Genomic DNA, 17,862 nt, shown 5'->3' with positions numbered 1-17,862 from the left:
TACAAAATTAACTCAAAAAAGTCAGTAGCTTTCCTATGTACAAATGACAATCATGCAGAGGAAGAAATTAAGAAAACTACACCCTTCACGTTAGCCACAAGCAATATAAAATATTTAGAGGTTTTCCTAACCAAGCAAGTGAAGGATTTGTTTGGGAAAAACTTCAAATCTCCCAAAAGAGATTGAAGATGACATCACAAGATGGAAAGATCTCCCTTGTCTATGGATTGGAAAAATTAACATAGTATAAATGGCCATCTTACCAAAAGCAATTTACAGATTCACTGCAATCCCTATCAAAATACCTACACAATTTTTTAAAGACATTGAAAGCTCAATTCTCAACTTCATATGGAAAAAGAAAAACCCAAAATAGCTAAAACAATATTATACTATAAAAGATCCTCAGGAGGAATCTCCATTCCTGATCTCAAGTTGTATTATAGAGCAACAGTAATTAAAACAGCATGGTACAGGCACAGCAATAGGCTGGTTGATCAATTGAATCAAATCAAAGACCCAGAAATGTATCCATACACATATGGTCATTTGATTTTTGACAAAGAAGCCAAATTTATTCAATGGAAAAAGGATAGCATCTTCAACAAATGGTGCTGGTCTAACAGAATGTCCATATGTAGAAAAATGCAAGTAGACCCATATTTGTCACCATGCACAAAACTCAAGTCCAAGTGAATCAAAGACCTCAACATAAAATCAGAGACACTAAATTGGTTAGAAGAAAAAGTGGAGAAGAGCCTGGAACACTTTGGCACAGGAGACAACTTCCTGAACAGAACACCAGCAGCCCAGGTCTTAAGGTCAACAATTAACAAATGGGACCTCATGAGGCCAAGAAGCTTCTAGAAGGCAGGAGATACTGTCAATAGAACAAAGCGACAGCCTACAGATTGGAAAAAGATCTTCACCAACCCTACATCTGACAAAGGTCTAATATCCAAAATATATAAAGAACTCACGAAATTAAACACCACCAAATCAAATAACCCAATTATAACACTGTTAATGTTTAAATCTAAGTGGCCTTTATGAAATACACATCATTGAATCCTGTCCTATGAGCTTTGACTCATTATATTATAGCTTTCTTTTCTACCCAGGGCACAAAGGTCAATTTCTTCCCTCTTTCTATCATAGTTCATCTTTCTGGCTCAATATCAATAGAAACAACATTTTATCCCCAGAAGAGGGGCAATATTTACTATATGAAGTGTAGGTGTAAAACCATCAACATTACAAGCAATGTAAACAATAATTCTTCCAGAGGAAGTTAGTAAAGATGGAATTATATACCCCTCAAATTGATGGACTCAGCAAGGTTTTAGCTATGAAAGATTAATGAAGAGGTCAAAGAATCAATAATTGCAGAGAATTCACCTGATTCCTTCTGGAGTAAACAAAAACACTTGCATAGTATTTTATGAGTCTGTTGCATCCCATAGAGTTGATGTGATATGTTAAGATGTATGTGTTATTCTTGTTTTATAGACTCTGACAGACTAATGTAAACTGAACATCTTAGTGATGTAGCTGACACTGGATCCAGATAAGAGTGTGGGTTTATCCTGTTCTGATATCTGTTCCAAAAATATAGTTACACAAAAATAGTTATCTTGATATTCATCCACCCATGCATCAGAAACTTTCTGTCAGCTTTCAGCACGTGGTCAGGAAAAGTCTTTCCACGGAAGTCAAAGTAATATCATTTAAAATGCATCCTTCCAAACTCTTTCCCCAGGTTGCAGAATACTCCAAGTGTCATTCTCTTTGTACTTGGGGCACAATAATGCTTAAAATATAGCTACATCCTGAGTAGGTCAAAGGAAATATCATCTTATTTGAGTGCATTCAAATTTGTTACCCAGCATCAGACCCGACGTAGTGAGATAATCCAAAATTTTCTGACTAAACACTGTCTTCTCTAGTACCCAGACAAGACTACAAGTTTCAATGAAGAAAACCTCATCTGCAGCACTCTGGACCTCTTCTTTGCTGGCACAGAGACAACATCTCACACACTGCGCTGGGCTCTGCTCTACATGGCCCTCTACCCAGAAGTCCAAGGTAAGCATATGGTATCTTCATCTAACCAAAGCAGAGTTCTGCTTCTGGAAGTCATGGCTTAGACAGGTCCAGAAGATAACATGGTGGAGGCAGAAGAAGTGGAACAGCCGTGAGGAGTAGGATTTGGGGATGGGCGTGTCCTCTGCGTGTTCTGTTAAGGCTGTGAGGGTCCCAAAGGGTGCAGACATATACAGAGTGCATCCTCTAATGTCCTTCTTCCCTTTTTAGTGGGCTCATCCCATTTTGCCCCACAGTCTGTTAAAAAACCCTTCATTCTGGTATTCAACACACTGTAATATCGCCTTTCTCCCTCTTCAGCCTCAAGCCCATCCAGCCTGTATGGTGCACTTGCTATACTCTGTGTTCTCTCCTGGCCCTGTTCTTATTCTTGCCTCTAAGCCATGATATTGGATCTTCATTCTGCAAAAGTGTTCTGTCCTAATTTTTTATTACTGTAGAAGAATCTTCTTAGGTGTTACCTCCCTAGGTCATTTCAAATTCCGACACGAGTTTGATGACTTGGGAATTACTCTGATTCTTCTCCTCCATGGCAGTGCTTGACACATTGTTTCTTTCTCCACTGGCTGATGTCCATTAGGCAAAGTGGTCCATTTTATCATTTTTATTCCTTCAGATTCTAGAAAATTTTAACAATTTTAGGATGGGGACATTTTTTTCTGTTATAGAACATGTTTTTTGTTAGTGTTGTTTTAGTTTTGGTTTTTTTCTTAGTTTGGTTTGGTGTTGGTTTTGGTTGTTGTTGTTGTTTGGGTTTTTGGGTGTTTTAAATTTTTGTTAAATAATTGATTCATATTACATCTCAATTGTTATCCTTTTACTTGTATCTTCCTGTTCCCCCCTCCCTCCCTCTATTCCCTCCGGTAGGCCTGTGACAGAAGTGGACCTCTTCCCCCACCATATGATCACAGCCTATCATGTCTCATCTGGGTAGCCTGCTTACCCTTCCTCTGAGTGCCACCAGGCCTCCCCACCACAGGGACGTGGTAAATAGGGGACACCACAGTTTATACCAGAGGCAGTCTCTGTTCTCCACACAACTGTGGAGAATGCGCTGCCCATTGGGTACATCTGAGTAGGAGGTCTTGGTTTATTACATGCATTGTCCTTAGTTGGTACAGTAGTTTGAGCGTAACCCCCTGGGTCCAGATCTGCTAGCCTTGATAGTCTTCTTGTAGGGTTCCTGGGCCCTCTGGCTCCTTCTATTTCCCCATTCTTCCTTATCTCTCTCACCTGGAGTCCCAATAGGAAGTCCTAGCATCTGCATCCCTGTTGGGCTAGTATTCAGTTATAAGCGAGTATATACCATGTGTATCTTTCTGAGTCTGGGTTATTTCACTCAGGATGATCATTTCTAGTTCCATCCATTTGCCTCCAAGTTTCAAGATTTCCTTGTTTTTAATAGCTAAGTAGTGTTCCATAGTGTAAATGTTTCTTTATCCATTCTTCAACTGAGGGACATCTAGGTTATTTCCATATTCGGACCCTTATGAATAAGGCTGCTATGACATGGTTGAACATATGTCCTTGTTGTATGGTGGAGCAACTTCTGAGTATATTCCAAGGAGTGGAATATCTGGGTCTTGAAGTAGCCATATTCCCAATTTTCTGAGAAAGTGCCAGATTGATTTCCAATGTGGTTGTACAAGTTTGCATTCCTACCAACAGTGAAGGAGTGTTCCCCTTTCTCCACTTCCTCGCCAATATGTGCTGTCGCTTGAGTTTTTTATCTTAGCCATTCTGATGGTTGTAAGATGGAGTCTCAGACTCATTTTCATTTGTAGTTCTCTGATGACTATGAACATTGAGCATTTCTTTAACTGTTTCTTGGCCATTCGATAGTCCTCTGTTGAGAATTCTATTTAGCTCTGTTAAGAAATTAGGTTATTTTGTTTGGTGGTGTTTAATTTCTTGAGTTCTTTATATAGTTGGGATAGTAGCCCTTTGTCAGACATAGGGATGGTGAATATATTTTCCCAGTCTGTAGGCTGTCACTTTGTTCTGTTGACAGTATCTTCTACCTTACAGAAGTTTCTCAGCCTCATGAGGTCCCAATTATTAATTGTTGACCTTAGAACCTGGGCTATTGGTATTCTGTTCAGGTAGTTGTCTCTTGTGCCAATGAGTTCAGTGAGTTCCAGACTCTTCTCCACTTTTTATTCTAATAGATTAAGTGTGTCTGTTTTTATTTTGAGGCCTTTAATCTACTAGGACTTGAGCTTTGTGCATAGTGATAAATATGGGTCTACTTGCATTTGTCTACATGTAGCCATCCAGTTAGACCAGCACTATTTGTTGAAGATGCTGTCCTCTTTCCATTGTATAGATTGGCTTCTTTGTCAAAAATCAAATGTCCATAGGTATATAGATTTATTTCTGAGTCTTCGATTTTATTCCATTGATCAACCAGCCTATTTCTATGCCAGTACCATTGCTGTTTTAATTACTGTTTCTCTATAGTACAGCTTGAGATCAGGTATGGAGATTCCTCCTGAGGGTCTTTTATTGTACAGGATCGTTTAGCTATTCTGGGTTTTTTGTTTTTCCATATAAAGTTGAGAATTGATCTTTCAATGTCTTTTAAAAACTTATATAGGTATTTTGAGAGGGATAGCATTAAATCTGTAAATTGCTTTTGTAAGATGGCCATTTATACCATGTTAATTCTTCCGATCCATGAACAAGAGATATCTTTCCATCTTCTGATGTCATCTTCTCTTTCCTTCTTCAGAGACTTGAAGTTTTTTCATACATGTCTTTCCTTGCTTGGTTAGAGTTATACCTAGATACTTTATATTACTCATGGCTATAGTGAAAGGTGTAGTTTCCCTAATTTCTTTCTCAACATCATTATCATTTATATACAGGAGGGTTACTGCCTTTTTTGAGCTAATTTTTTATCCAGCCACTTTGCTGAAGCTGTTTATCAGATTTAGGAGTCTCTGGTGCAATTTTGGGGGTCACTTATGTACACTATCACATCACCAGTGATTAGGGATAATTTGACTTCCTCCTTTCCCATTTGGATCCACTTGGTCTGCTTTGCTGTCTTATTTATCTAGCTAGAACTTCAAGAGATATTGAAGAGATATGGAGAGAGTGGGCAGCATTGTCGAGTCCTTGATTTTAGTGGAATTTCATTGAGTTTCTCTCCATTTAATTTGATGTTGGCTATTAGCTTGCTGTACCTACCCTGTATTATGTTGAGGTATGTGCTTTGTATCCCTGATCTCTCCAAGACTTTAAACATGAATGGGTGTTGGATTTTGTCAAATGCCTTTTCAGCATCTTAGGATGACCATGTGGGTTTTTTTTTTCTTTCAGTTTGTTTATATGGTGGATTACATTGATGGATTTCCATATATTGAACTATCCCTGCATGCCTAGAATGAAGTCTACTTGGTCATGGTGAATGATATCTTTGATGTGTCTTGGATTCAGTTTGCAACTATTTTATTGAGTATTTTTGCATCAGTGCTCATAAGAGAAATTAATCTGAAGTTCTTTTTTGTTGTTGTTGTTGGGTCTTTGTGAGGTTTAGTTATCAAGGTGACTGTGGGCACATAGAATGAGTTTGGTAATGTTCCATCCATTTCTATTTTGTGGAGTAGTTTTAAGAGTTTCAGCATTAGCTCCTCATTGAAGGTCTGGTAGTATTCTTCACTGAAACCATCTGGCCCTGGGCTTTTCTTGGTTGGGAGACTTTTGATGACTGCTTCTATTTCTGTAGGAGAAATAGTACTATTTAATTTGTTTTTCTGATCTTGATTCAACTTTAGCACATGGAATCCATCAAGAAAATTGTCCATTTCATTTAGATTTTCAAATTTTGTGGCATATAAGCCTTTGAAGTAGGACTTAATGATTCTTTGTATTTCTTCAGTATCTGTTGTTATGTCTCCCTTTTCCTTTCTGATTTTGTTGATTTGACTAGTGTCTCTCTACTTTTTAGTTTTGCTAATCGTTTGTCTTTCTTGTCAATTTTCTCAAAGAACTAGCTCTTGGTTTTGTCGATTCTTTGAATTGTTCTCTTTGTTTTAAATTTATAGATTCAAGCCCTGAGTTTGATTATGTCCAGCCATCTACTACTATTGGGTATTTCTGCTTCTTTTTTTCCTAGGGCTTCCAGATGTGTTGTTAAATTGCTTGCATGAGATGTTTCCAATCTGTTAATGAAGGCACTTAGTACTATCAATTTTACTCTTAGCACTGCTTTCATTGAGTCCCACAAATTTGGGTATTTTGTACCTTCATTTTTATTTAATTTTAGGAAGTCTTTAATATATTTATTTAGTTCTTCTCTGATCCAGTTGTGATTAAGTAGAGAGTTTTTTAGTTTCTGTGTGTGTAGGCTTTTTGTTATTTCTGTTGCTATTGAAGTCCAGCTTTAGTCCATGTTGAATTGGTAAGATACAATAAATTATTTCAATCTTTTTGTATCTGTTGAGGCTTTCTTTGTGATGTACTATATGGTCAATTTTGGAGAATGTTACATGAGGTGCTGAGAAGAAGGTATAATCTTTTGTATTTGAGTAAAAAGTTCTGTAGATATCTGTTATATCCATTTGACGCATAATATTTGTTAGCTTCATTATTTCTCAGGTTAGTTTCTGTTTCATTTACCTATCCTTTGGTGAAAGTGGGGTGTTGAAGTCTCCCACTATTAATGTTTGGAGGTCAATGCTTTGTTGATTTTTTTAAACAAATGTGGGTGCCCTTGTATTGGGGGCATAGATGTTCAGAATTGTGATGTCATCTTGGCTGAGTTTTCCTTTGATGAGTATGAAGTGTCTTTCCTCATCTCTTTTGATTAATTTTGATTGAAAGTCTTTTTTATCAGACATTAAACTGGCTACAGCAGCTTGTTTCTTATGTGTGTTTGCTTGGAATAACCTTTTCCAGCTGAGGTAATGTCTATCAATGTGGATGAGATGTTTCTTGAATGCAGAAGAATACTGTGTCTTGTTTATGCATCCATTCTGTTAGTCTGTGTCTTTTTATTGGAGAATTGAGACCATTGATATTGAGAGACCAGTGACAGTTAAGTCCCTTGATTTTTATGTTGGTTGCGGTAGAGTGTTTGTGTGGTTATGTTTTGCTACAGTGAAATTATGTATTTCATGTGTTATCCTGGTTGTAGTTTGTCACTTTGGGTTGGAGTTTTCCTTCTAGTAACTTCTGTAAGGCTGTCTTTGTGAATGAGTATTGTTTGAATTTGTTTTTGTCATGGAATATCTTGTTTTCTCCATCAATGGTTATTGAAAGTTTTCCTGGGTATAGTAGTCTGGATTGGCATCTGTGGTCTCTTAGGATTTGTAGGGTCCTTTTTGTTTTTATGGTCTCTGCTGAGAAGTTGGGTATAATTCTGATAGGTTTGCCATTATATGTCACTTGACCTTTTTCCCTTGCTGTCTTTAATATTTTTTCTTTGTTCTATACATTTTATGTTTTCATTATTATGTGGCAGGAGGATTTTCCTTTCTGGACTATTCTATTTGGTGTTCAGTATCCTCTTGTATGTTTATATACATCTCTTTTTTAAATTGTGAAATTTTTCTCCTATGATTTTGTTGAAGATATTTTCTGGGCCTTTGAGCCTGGCATCTTCATTTTCCTCTATTCATATTTTTAGGTTTCATCTTTTCAAGGTATCCTTGGTTTCTTGTTTTTTTGTTGTTGTTGTTGTTTGGTTTTGGTTTGTTTTTTTTTTTTGGTCACAAATTTTTCAGAAATAACTGGCTGCATCAAATTCTTCTATTGTATCTTCTACCCCCTAGATACCCTCAGCTCTTGAATTCTGTTATTGAAGCTTACCTCTGCATTTCCTGTTTTCTTTTCTAAGTTCTCTCTTCCTGGCTTTCCTGTGTCTGTGCTATTATCATTGTTTCCATTTTCATCTTCAGATCTTGAACCATTTTATTGATTTCCTACATCTGATTGTTTGCATTTTCCTGGATTTCTTCCAGTGATTTCTTCATTTCCTTTCTATTGGCCTCTGTCAATCTTTTTGCCCACATCTTCCTGTATTTGTTTACGAATTTTTTTCATTTCCTCCACTATCATCTTCACTATTAAGGATTTGAGGTCATTTTCTTGTGCTTCAATTGTGTTTGAGTTGCCAGGGTTTAATTCTTAGGGATAACTGGGCTCTGGAGATGCTTTTGTTGCTTGTGTTTTTATGCTGGCTTTTAGATATCTTGCTGTTTCTGAAGTTGGGTGATAGTTTCTGATGTCTTTCACTAGTAGTTTAGAGTAGTTTGTTGGTGAGTATCTATAAGTCAAGACCCCTTACCTGTGGGGATCAGGGAACCCTTCCCTGGATCAGGCAAGTGACTTGGTTTTAGCTACTGGGATCTTTGCTCCACACCCTGAGCTCCCCACTGATCCATCAGAGGCTAGTTCTGGTGCTCTTTAGCCCAAGGCTCAGTCTGAGATAATGAAGGTATTATCTGCCATTGGCTAGGGTTTGCAGATCCTGCCCTCAGCCACTAGGGCCTTGGGATCTAGGTTCAATCTGCCAGAGAGTGAGGGAGCTATCCTCTGGCTTAGGCTTCTTCCTGCCCATTCTTGTTCTGGCCATGGGACCTAGGTTCAGTCCAACAAAAAGAGAAGAAACTGAGCTCTAGCTGAGAATGTCTCCTCAGCCAGCTGGGCCCCCACATGAGCCCTGGGTCCTTCTGTGGACTGGAAGGATGATCTGAAGTCAGAGCTATCCCAGAACCACACTCTGGCCTCCACTCTGGGCCAGCAGACGCTGAGGTTGGTAGTCTGTAACCCACAGTTTGGCCAGAGGGTGTGCAGGTACTAAAGGATAGACTGCACTGGGATTTGGAGACCTGGCTCTCGGCCACAGGACTGTGGGGCTTTCTGTGGACTGGAGTAGTGTGATCTTGGTTCAGATCTACCCATTCTCCTCAGTTCTTCCCTAGACCAATAGATCCAGATGCTGGCACTTCGCTGCCCACAGTTCAGCCCCAAATACAGAGTCTGAGATATAAAACACAGCTGCAGCTCGCAGTCTGGTATGCAGCCAGTCTCTGGTGACTGGGCACCTGGCCTCCGAGGGCCATTTGGATGCCTGGAAGACACACCCAGCTGGGCTCAGAACTGTGTGGATCCCTCTCACCTCGGACTCTCCAGGTCTTGAGCTCTATAGCTCACAGCCCAGTGTCTAGGCTCCATCCTGCCACCTAAGCCCCATGCATAGTCAGTGCCACCATCTTGGATCTCCCCAGTTTTGGGTTTTTTGACTTGTGGGTAGCAATTTATTCATGAGTTATCAAGTAAATTTAGTAGATTCAAGGTAGCTGTTTTTGCTTTAAATGAGAACTGATTAGAAAAAAAGCCAAGTTCTTCCCATGTTGTGAAGAAAAATTTGTTTATAGAACTACACCGCCATGTGTCGGGGTATGTGTGTGTCTGTGTGTGTGTGTGTGTGTGTGTGTGTGTGTGTGTGTGTGTGTGTGTGTGTCTGTGCCCTCTGTGTAGGTCTGTAGGTATACACATGTGGAAGCATAGCACAGCTGCAAGTACCATTCCAGGCACCTTCTGCTATATGAGACAGGGTCTTTCGCTCACCTGGAACTTGTCAAGGAAACTACACAGTCTGGCCAGTAGGGCCACAAGATCTGTCTGTTGCCGCCTCCTGAGGGCCCTGCCATTAAAAGCGCATACCCATACCCAGCCTTTTTCCATGAATTATAAGAATCAGACTCACGTCCTCCTGTTGCCTGTCAGTCACTTTGCTAGAGCCATCGTCCATGCAAAAATATTTTCTCTAATTAATGCAAAATGCATATATGTACCTGTATTTATGTGTATGAATCATGAGTTTCAATTAAAATACATATTTACCTGGAGAATAAGTTTCATAGCTCACAACTAAAAATATAAGAATAATATTTTTAAATGTTAAAGCTATGGAGTAAAAAGACAGACTCGACCTCTAGAATAGCAGCTTCAAAATATGAGTAGATTTACATGAAAAAGTATACTGGTATTCACATTGTAATATGTGTAATGGTCAAGAGGTATGGTGAGTGAGACTGTTCAGTGACCACAAACAGATACATGAGCTACAGCAGCTCTTCGGCTGTAGGAAAAGAACTTCTGATGGTGGCCTAGCAATGGATGAGCTATCAGGAAACTGTACTAAGTGAAATAACCGACCGGAAAGTCATACGAACTATCCAATCCAATGCAAATGAGTTATGTGGAATTGTCAAATATCTACTCAAAGATGATTCAAAGGAGGAAGCAGAAACTTACAGTTCTTCAAGATGGCAAAGTTCTGGCCATTGATTATACAATATACAATAACACACTTATATTGGAAATACTAACAAGAATTGTGGTTGTTGGCACACAACATTAGTCAAAATACTTGGAAGAGCTTGAGGCAAGACTGTCGCAGTTTGAGATTATTTGGCCACATATTAAGAACATAAATTAGAAATTGGTAATTTGACAAGTTTTATGTTAAAATATTTTATTCACAATTATTTTTTTATATAGACAGGAGTACAATTGATATACATTTATTTCTTTCTCAGGAGAAATCTCTAAGTTGGTCCTTGTAGTGGGTTTCTTGTTACAAATTTCTTTTAAATTGTTGCCAAGTTGGAACTAATATGAAGGGAAGCATTCTGTAAGTGGGATCCCCTGACAACTCCTTTATTGGAAGGGATACTAAAATTAAATGAAAGTAGATACAGTTTCAGAGACAGCTTCTGTACCATTAGAAGAAATCATTACATTTGAAAATTAATAGACACTCCTGTTTTCTTTCAGAAAAAGTACAGGCTGAGATTGACAGAGTGATTGGTAAAAAGAGGCCAGCAAGCTTGGCTGATCGAGAGTCTATGCCTTACACCAATGCTGTCATCCATGAGGTGCAGAGGATGGGCAACATTGTCCCCTTGAATGTTCCCAGGGAAGTGGCAGTGGATACCAATTTGGGTGGTTTCCACCTGACAAAGGTAATTATGCACTCTCAGCAGAAGAAAGCTCAGTCCAGTATTGGCATCATCCTAAGGAGACATGTATTTCTGTCTCATGACCACTTAAATGGCCAGAGAAAAAAAATATTCCTGCTGAAACACTAGTTTTCCTCCATCCATCTAAACAGATATTTACAGATATCTTGGGGAAACAAGGCTCCTTGGTCATATGTGTTTAGGCAAAACCTGGCTTTATTTGCTAATGGCATCTCAGCATCTTCCTATGCTAATGCAGGCTGATAGCAGTCAGCAGTTCTCTGGAACACAAAGTCATTGCAGAGAGAAGCTCTGAAAACTAAGGGACTACTAGGCTGGTGATAGAAAATGCTTCTGCACAATCCTTGAAATACATGGACATTCTCCACTGTTGAGTGGAGAAGGAGATCTAACTTTCACACAAACTCTGGTGCCCCATATTTGAACATGTCCCTTGGACGGAGATGCCTGGTGGCACTCAGAGGAAAGATAATAGGTCACCAAGGAGAGACTTGATACCGTATGAGCATATTCAGGGGGAGGAGGTCCCCCTCAGACACAGACTTAGGGGAGGGGAGGGGAGTAGGGGGGAAGTGGGAGGAAGGGAAGAATGGGAGGATACATGGGATGGGCTAACAACTGAGATGTAATATGTATAAATTAATAAAAATGTAGTAAAAAAAAGAAAGAAAAAAGAAATACAGAACTTAAAATGTGAATAAAAGTGGAGGCTCCTGCACTACCATTATGATGACATTGGTGTTTCTAACACAGTGATGCACAAGCTTATTTCCAGTGTTAACTTTACATCCAAATTATTTATTTATTTCTCTCAGGGACGCCATCCCAAATGTGGGACGGTGCTAACCACAGTTAGGGAAGGTCTGCTGCCATTAGTTTGTTACCTCTGGAAATGTCTCCATGGCACTGGCATAAGATGACAGAGACATACTACAGAGTGTGTAAAGAAAATCATGGCAGGTAGACTGCGCTGTGGGTAAGCCATGGTCCTGGCTTACTTCACTGTTAACTGGGAGCAGGAGATGTGGGTCTAAGAGAGCAAGGGGACAGCCTGCACTAAGGTGACATTGACAAAAGTCAAAAGAAGTTGAAAGAATGGGTTACGTTATTGGAGGGGTGCATGAGTTAATATGAGGGAAAGGCACTCTCTGGGGAGGCAGAAAATCTGTTGGAGCGGTCCACACACCAGTCGATGTGTTCCTAACCCTGCCAAGAATCTGGGTTCAGATGCCCGCATGTTGAGGGTAAAGAATGGAGTAGCAGACGTAAAGCACACATCGTTCCCCTTCAGAGCCCTGCCGTATGCCGCACGGTAAAAAGTAGCTGACTTCATTTATGTGCCTTTGTGCCACATTATTCTCCTTTGGATGTGGACATGTCTTTCCCTACCCAATATAGAGAATGCTAACAGCCTGGGAAAATCCCCAGCAGACACTTGACAGTCATTGTGAAGTTCTCTCAATAAAGGAGGTGGTACTGAGTGGGATGGAAGGACCCAGATCTTAAGTGGGTCACGTGTGGGAACTTGAAAACCATCTACCTCTTTACAGGTGTGTTCCATATATCAAGCCTTGTCTCTGCTGTCATTTCTAGGGCACCATGGTTCTAACCAACCTAACTGCACTACACAGGGACCCCAAAGAGTGGGCCACCCCAGACACCTTCAATCCCGAGCACTTTTTGGAGAATGGACAGTTTAAGAAGAGAGACTCCTTTCTGCCGTTCTCAATGGGTGAGTTCTGAGGATCAGGAGAGAGTTCAGAGCTCCACCCCAGCCCTTCTCTCCTCTCCTTCCCGTAGGACTCGGGTTTAATGAAAAGATCTCCGGGTGGCCTAGTGTGGCTCCATTTCATTTTGGCTGCAACCCAGCAGTCCCTGGACTTCACAGTGCATCAGATCCACCCTAATTCTTCCACTCGTATGACTCTGCTGAGGATTTCTGTCTCATTCTTTTTTTCCAGAATCTCTAAGAATATAGACCCCTGCTCTGTCCACTCTTCACTGAGGGATATATGTGCCACCTTCACTTTTTCAGTGTCCCAAGTTATGTTTAAGTGGTGTACCACTCCAGGGAAGTGGACACACTATCCAGGCTTCCTACTTATAAATAATTGAGAAGGTGTGAATTATAGCACCAAATCTCAGTTTTATATTTCACTTATTCTAACTATTCTTTTATTTTTATTGAAAGTAGATTCTTATCTCACACAATACATCCTGACCACAGTTCCCCTCCCTTATTCCTCCCAGCTCCTCTAGTTTTCCTCTCACCATGACACATTCCCCATCATTTTCCTCTTCAGAAAAGAGCAGGCCTCCAAGAGAAGACACAGAAATGGGACAAAGCAAGATATAACAAGGCAAAAGCTCTCATATCGAGGCTGGACAAGGCAAACCAATAGGAGAATAAGAGACCCAAGTGCAACCAAAAGTATCAGAGATACACCAGGTGGTGGAGGCTCTGTAATTTCTGCTTAGCTGATTCAGTAGGCCATATTCTCCTGCTGTTCTCCCTCCCCTCTGACCCTATACTCTTTCCTTCCCCTCTTCTACTGGATCCCAGCATCTCTGAGGGGAGAGACCCAATGGAGATCTCCAATATAGACTGTCTCTCTATGCATAACGTCTGCCTGTAGGTTTCTGCATTCACTCCTTATGCTGACAGAGGAAGCCTCTCTGATGACAATTGGACAAGGCGCAAATCTACAAGTATCATAGGAGAATATCATTGAGAATCATTTCATGATTTTTTTTGCTGGTCCTATGTGGTTCTATCCTAGGTCTCTTTCAGTTCATGAATCAGATCCATGTAATGTGCAAAATTCTAGAAATGTGACCACTTTTAAATCCCAAATAAATGCTTTGTGTGAATATTTTGAGGCTAGTGAGAGGAGTGTAAGTAACTCCCCATCCATGGCTTCTAGGCCCATTGATGCTCACGTACAGGCCTTCTATTCTATGAGTGCAAAATCTTCTTCCCACAGAGACTTCATGTCTCACTCAGTTTAAACTTTTCTTTCACCCACATCATCTGTGAAATAAAAGCAGCAACAAAGCACTCATGGAGGCAGAGGCAGGCAGATTTCTGAGTCAGAAGCCATCCTGGTCTCTAAAGTGTGTCCAAGGCAGCCAAGGCCACACAGAGAAACCCTGTCTTCAAAAAACAAATTATCAATAAATAAGTAATAAAAAAAAGAAGCAAGATTCATGACTCACTGAGAATTAAAATACTTTTTAATTACAGACTTTATTAACAGGCAACTTATCTCACCCAACCACCTTAATATTGCAATTATTAGTAATTATGGAGGAAAAGAATTGAATGTCTACTTTGGTCCAATATGTAAACCCCAAATAAGGGAGAGTTCTTATTTTCAACCATACACCACCCACAGAAGTGCCAGAACTGGGCCCTTGTTTTTACTTCCAGTTGAGTCTCACTGAACTATAAGCACATTGTAAGTGGCCTCCAAGGTCATGGACCCTGGTAATATAAGATTCACTGAGTTCATAGCCTATGTGTCAGCTAGAACACTGATGCATAACAAGCATCATAAATATACCGCTTAGTAAGAACCAGTTGATGCCCACAGTTTTCCAGGAAGTTTAGTGGTTGGCTCTTCCTGAGTAGCCTTCTAGCTGACTGCCAGTCTGTGGTGATCTCAATGGAATAGCAGAGTTCTCACATTCTCTTTCACCCTCTAGTGAACCAGCTGCCCATTCACACAGTGGTAATCATATCTCAAGAGGGAGAACAGATGCACACGAGCCCTGGGAGACCCAATTCTAAAACTTCTTCTGCATTCTGGTGACATAGCCAGTATAATATAAGGAGAGGGAAACTACTTTAGTCTTTGTTTGGGAGATCATAGAACTCGCAATGCACATAATGTGGGACCAAGGATAGAGGAAGATTGTCCCTATTTTACTGTCATCATCTCAATTTCTGATGGAGAAAAATAAAACACATTTGCCTAAGGATGCCCAATGAAAACCAGTTAAACTGAGCACAATGGACAAACTTTTGTTAACCCTAACCTTTGTTAACTGTCTTGGTTAACAAAGCAACGTGAACTTTTAAATCAGACTTTGATTTTTTTTAAGATCTTGCTGCTTTTTCTTGCCATTTGTAGAAGTTTTAAATGAAGCCACCTTGGGAACATGGGGCACATTTAGAAGATTATCTTCTTTTTTTTTTTTTTAAGAAAAACAGAAGCAAAATGATTTTCTGTGCTTCATCACTCAAGATGAAAAACTGTACTTACATGAAGCCAACCATGATAGTGCATGCCTGTAATCTCCAAATGTAAGGAGGTAGAGGCAGGTTGATCACTGTGAGTTTGAGGCCAGCCTGGTCTATACAGCAAGTCCAGGACAGCCAAGGCTAACACAGAGAAACCTTGTCTCAGAAGAAGAAAAAAAGAAAAATAAACATGAGTGTATTGTCATTTTTGCATTGCTCTGTGGGAGTCAACAACCTTAACAGTTTCACAATAGAAAAGAATGCCAGGTTCTGTATTTATAAATGGTGTCAGAGAACATAGGGACAGAGTTCATGAAGACTATTGACTGTGGCCTAGGTCAGCCCTCTTATTTCACTCAACAGGTTTGGTTTGGTTTGTGAATGGGAAAAGGTCCAAGTACCCTCTAGCCCAGACTGTCTGTGTCAACCTATCCTCACTGAAACAATATCTGAGATGAACAGCCTCTGAGAAGGAAGTTTTGTTTGGGTCCTAGTTTCAGAAATCTCTCTCTGTGGTCATGTGACCTGTGCCTGACATGAGACAGAGCATTTGTTAGAACTGGATGGTGAAGAACACACTGTGGCCAGGCAACAAGGAAAGGAAGCAAACAAATGTTGACAATTCCATCACCAGGATGGCTCAAATGACCTATCTTAGGCACATGTATTTAATTTTTTGCCATTTCTTAGTAGGGCATCAATTGGCAACCAAGGCTGTAGTTCATAGCACCTGCTGATAAATGAACAAACAAAAACTAAACTACATGAATGCTAGTTACATGGCCTATGTGAACATTAGAGTTTTCCAGTTGAGTGACCATAGTCCCCAGGGTAACACACTATCTCTCTCTCTCTCTCTCTCTCTCTCTCTCTCTCTCTCTCTCTCTCTCTCAGCATTAACAGTGTATTCTTGATGAGATATACCCTTTACTGATCTTATGAGAAATGAATTACTAAAAGGTACATCTTTTACACTCCACCATAAGAAGGTTTTGCCTTCTCAATCATTCCACTTTTCCAACATTCCTGAGTCTTTGAAACCTCCATCTATAGTAAATCAAGATATGTCAGGTCTGTCTACCTCACTCAAAGTAGATCACCTCTGATGCACAAGGTATATGTCTTACCAAATAATTCATCTGTATATTTATTAACTCTGAACAATATAGATATTAAGCGAGTCTTGGGAAAATTAGAGAGATACTGTGCCAAGTGAAAGGTTAAAAGAAATATGGAGGTAGCTCAGTGAAGATATACTTTCTAGAATATGCAAGGCCCTGGATGGAGGGATAGGATGGTAAGAAAAGAAAAGGGATTAGGAAAGGAAAGGAAAAGAAGGAATAAAGGAAAAGAAATTCTGCTTCTCCAGAATGGACCCTTACATCAGCTTCGACATTGCTTGGTATTGCCAAGGGACAGTCTTGATACACTGTATGTGTTACTATTACTAGTATGATTTACACAGTCACATGTCATGACAAAATGGCCTTTGACATTGTTGGAGAATGGAAAGAACTGGAGGTCAATGGCATCTCATAAAAGTATTTTGCCAGGACAAGTCTATATAGCTCAGTAAACTTCTATTTAGTTAGAACAGCCAATCTGAAGCCTTAGGCTTTGCCTTGGATTTTATAGTCTCTTTTCCCATGCAAAATGGGAAGAAAAGGAGCAAATAATAAATAGCTTAAGGTCACTAACACAGTAGGTCAACTGTTACATTCCTCACCTTGTAAGCATAGTGTGCTGATTTGATCCCCAGATTCCACACTAGAAGCTGAGCATGCCATCAGATGCTTATACTCTTCATGTTAGATGGCCAGAAATAGGAAGGCCCTGGGGCTCCAGGGTCAGCAAACCTGGGCTAAGCTGCAGAGACCCTATCTCAAAAATAAATTCATGTATAGGTAAACAAACTGGATGTCACTTGGAGATCAATACCTATAGCTGGTCTCTAACATCAACATACATGTGCATACATGTTCAAAAACAAATCCACCCAAATGGGCTTAAAGATGGGGTGGAGCTGTTAGGAATGCTGCAAGCGCTGTGGGACACCTGGTGAGGACATTTTCTGAGGAAGAGAACACTGGAGTGCTGGGGTTGTCCTTGATATCAGAGAGCGCCCCTGTGAACCTAGATATTCAACAGAGAGACTGATGGAGAAGATAGCAACAGAAGTGGAAATGGACACAAATATTTGGGTCTATACATACACCTAAATAAATACACCATGTGCATGGCTATGTGAGTGAACTTGATCAGTGGCTTGCAGAATCCTAAGAACGCCTACTCCCCAGACCTTAGCCTCCACATATTATACAATGCAAGAAACCAGGATGCCTGGGAAAATGACAATTTCCTGGCTGGCGAGTGAAAACACAAGGCTGGGATATATGACTATGCCAAAGCCAGAAAATACCAGTTTGAAACAGGCTCTAATGGACAAATCAGGAAGATGCTAGACATAGTCAGCTGGACACAAACCCAGGATCATTGCAGGATTCGTAGTAGGAAGGTGGA

The 17,862-nt window shown here is 40.1% G+C and overlaps 1 protein-coding gene across 1 annotated transcript in view; it reads left to right on the top strand.

The window, feature by feature from the left end:
• The window catches only part of LOC311600999 (cytochrome P450 2J6), a 35,713-nt gene that overhangs the window by 15,564 nt on the left and 2,287 nt on the right, over nucleotides 1-17,862 (top strand). The window contains exons 6-8 of the mRNA XM_084788299.1: nucleotides 1,947-2,085; nucleotides 10,894-11,081; nucleotides 12,693-12,831. Coding sequence (XP_084644425.1) covers nucleotides 1,947-2,085; nucleotides 10,894-11,081; nucleotides 12,693-12,831 — 466 coding nt within the window. The remainder of the gene's footprint in view (nucleotides 1-1,946; nucleotides 2,086-10,893; nucleotides 11,082-12,692; nucleotides 12,832-17,862) is intronic.

Source organism: Acomys minous, assembly GCF_964271855.1.
Source record: "Acomys minous genome assembly, chromosome: 1".
Taxonomy (NCBI): domain Eukaryota; kingdom Metazoa; phylum Chordata; class Mammalia; order Rodentia; family Muridae; genus Acomys; species Acomys minous.
Note: the sequence above shows the minus strand (reverse complement) of the source record. Positions and strands in the feature narration are given on the sequence as shown.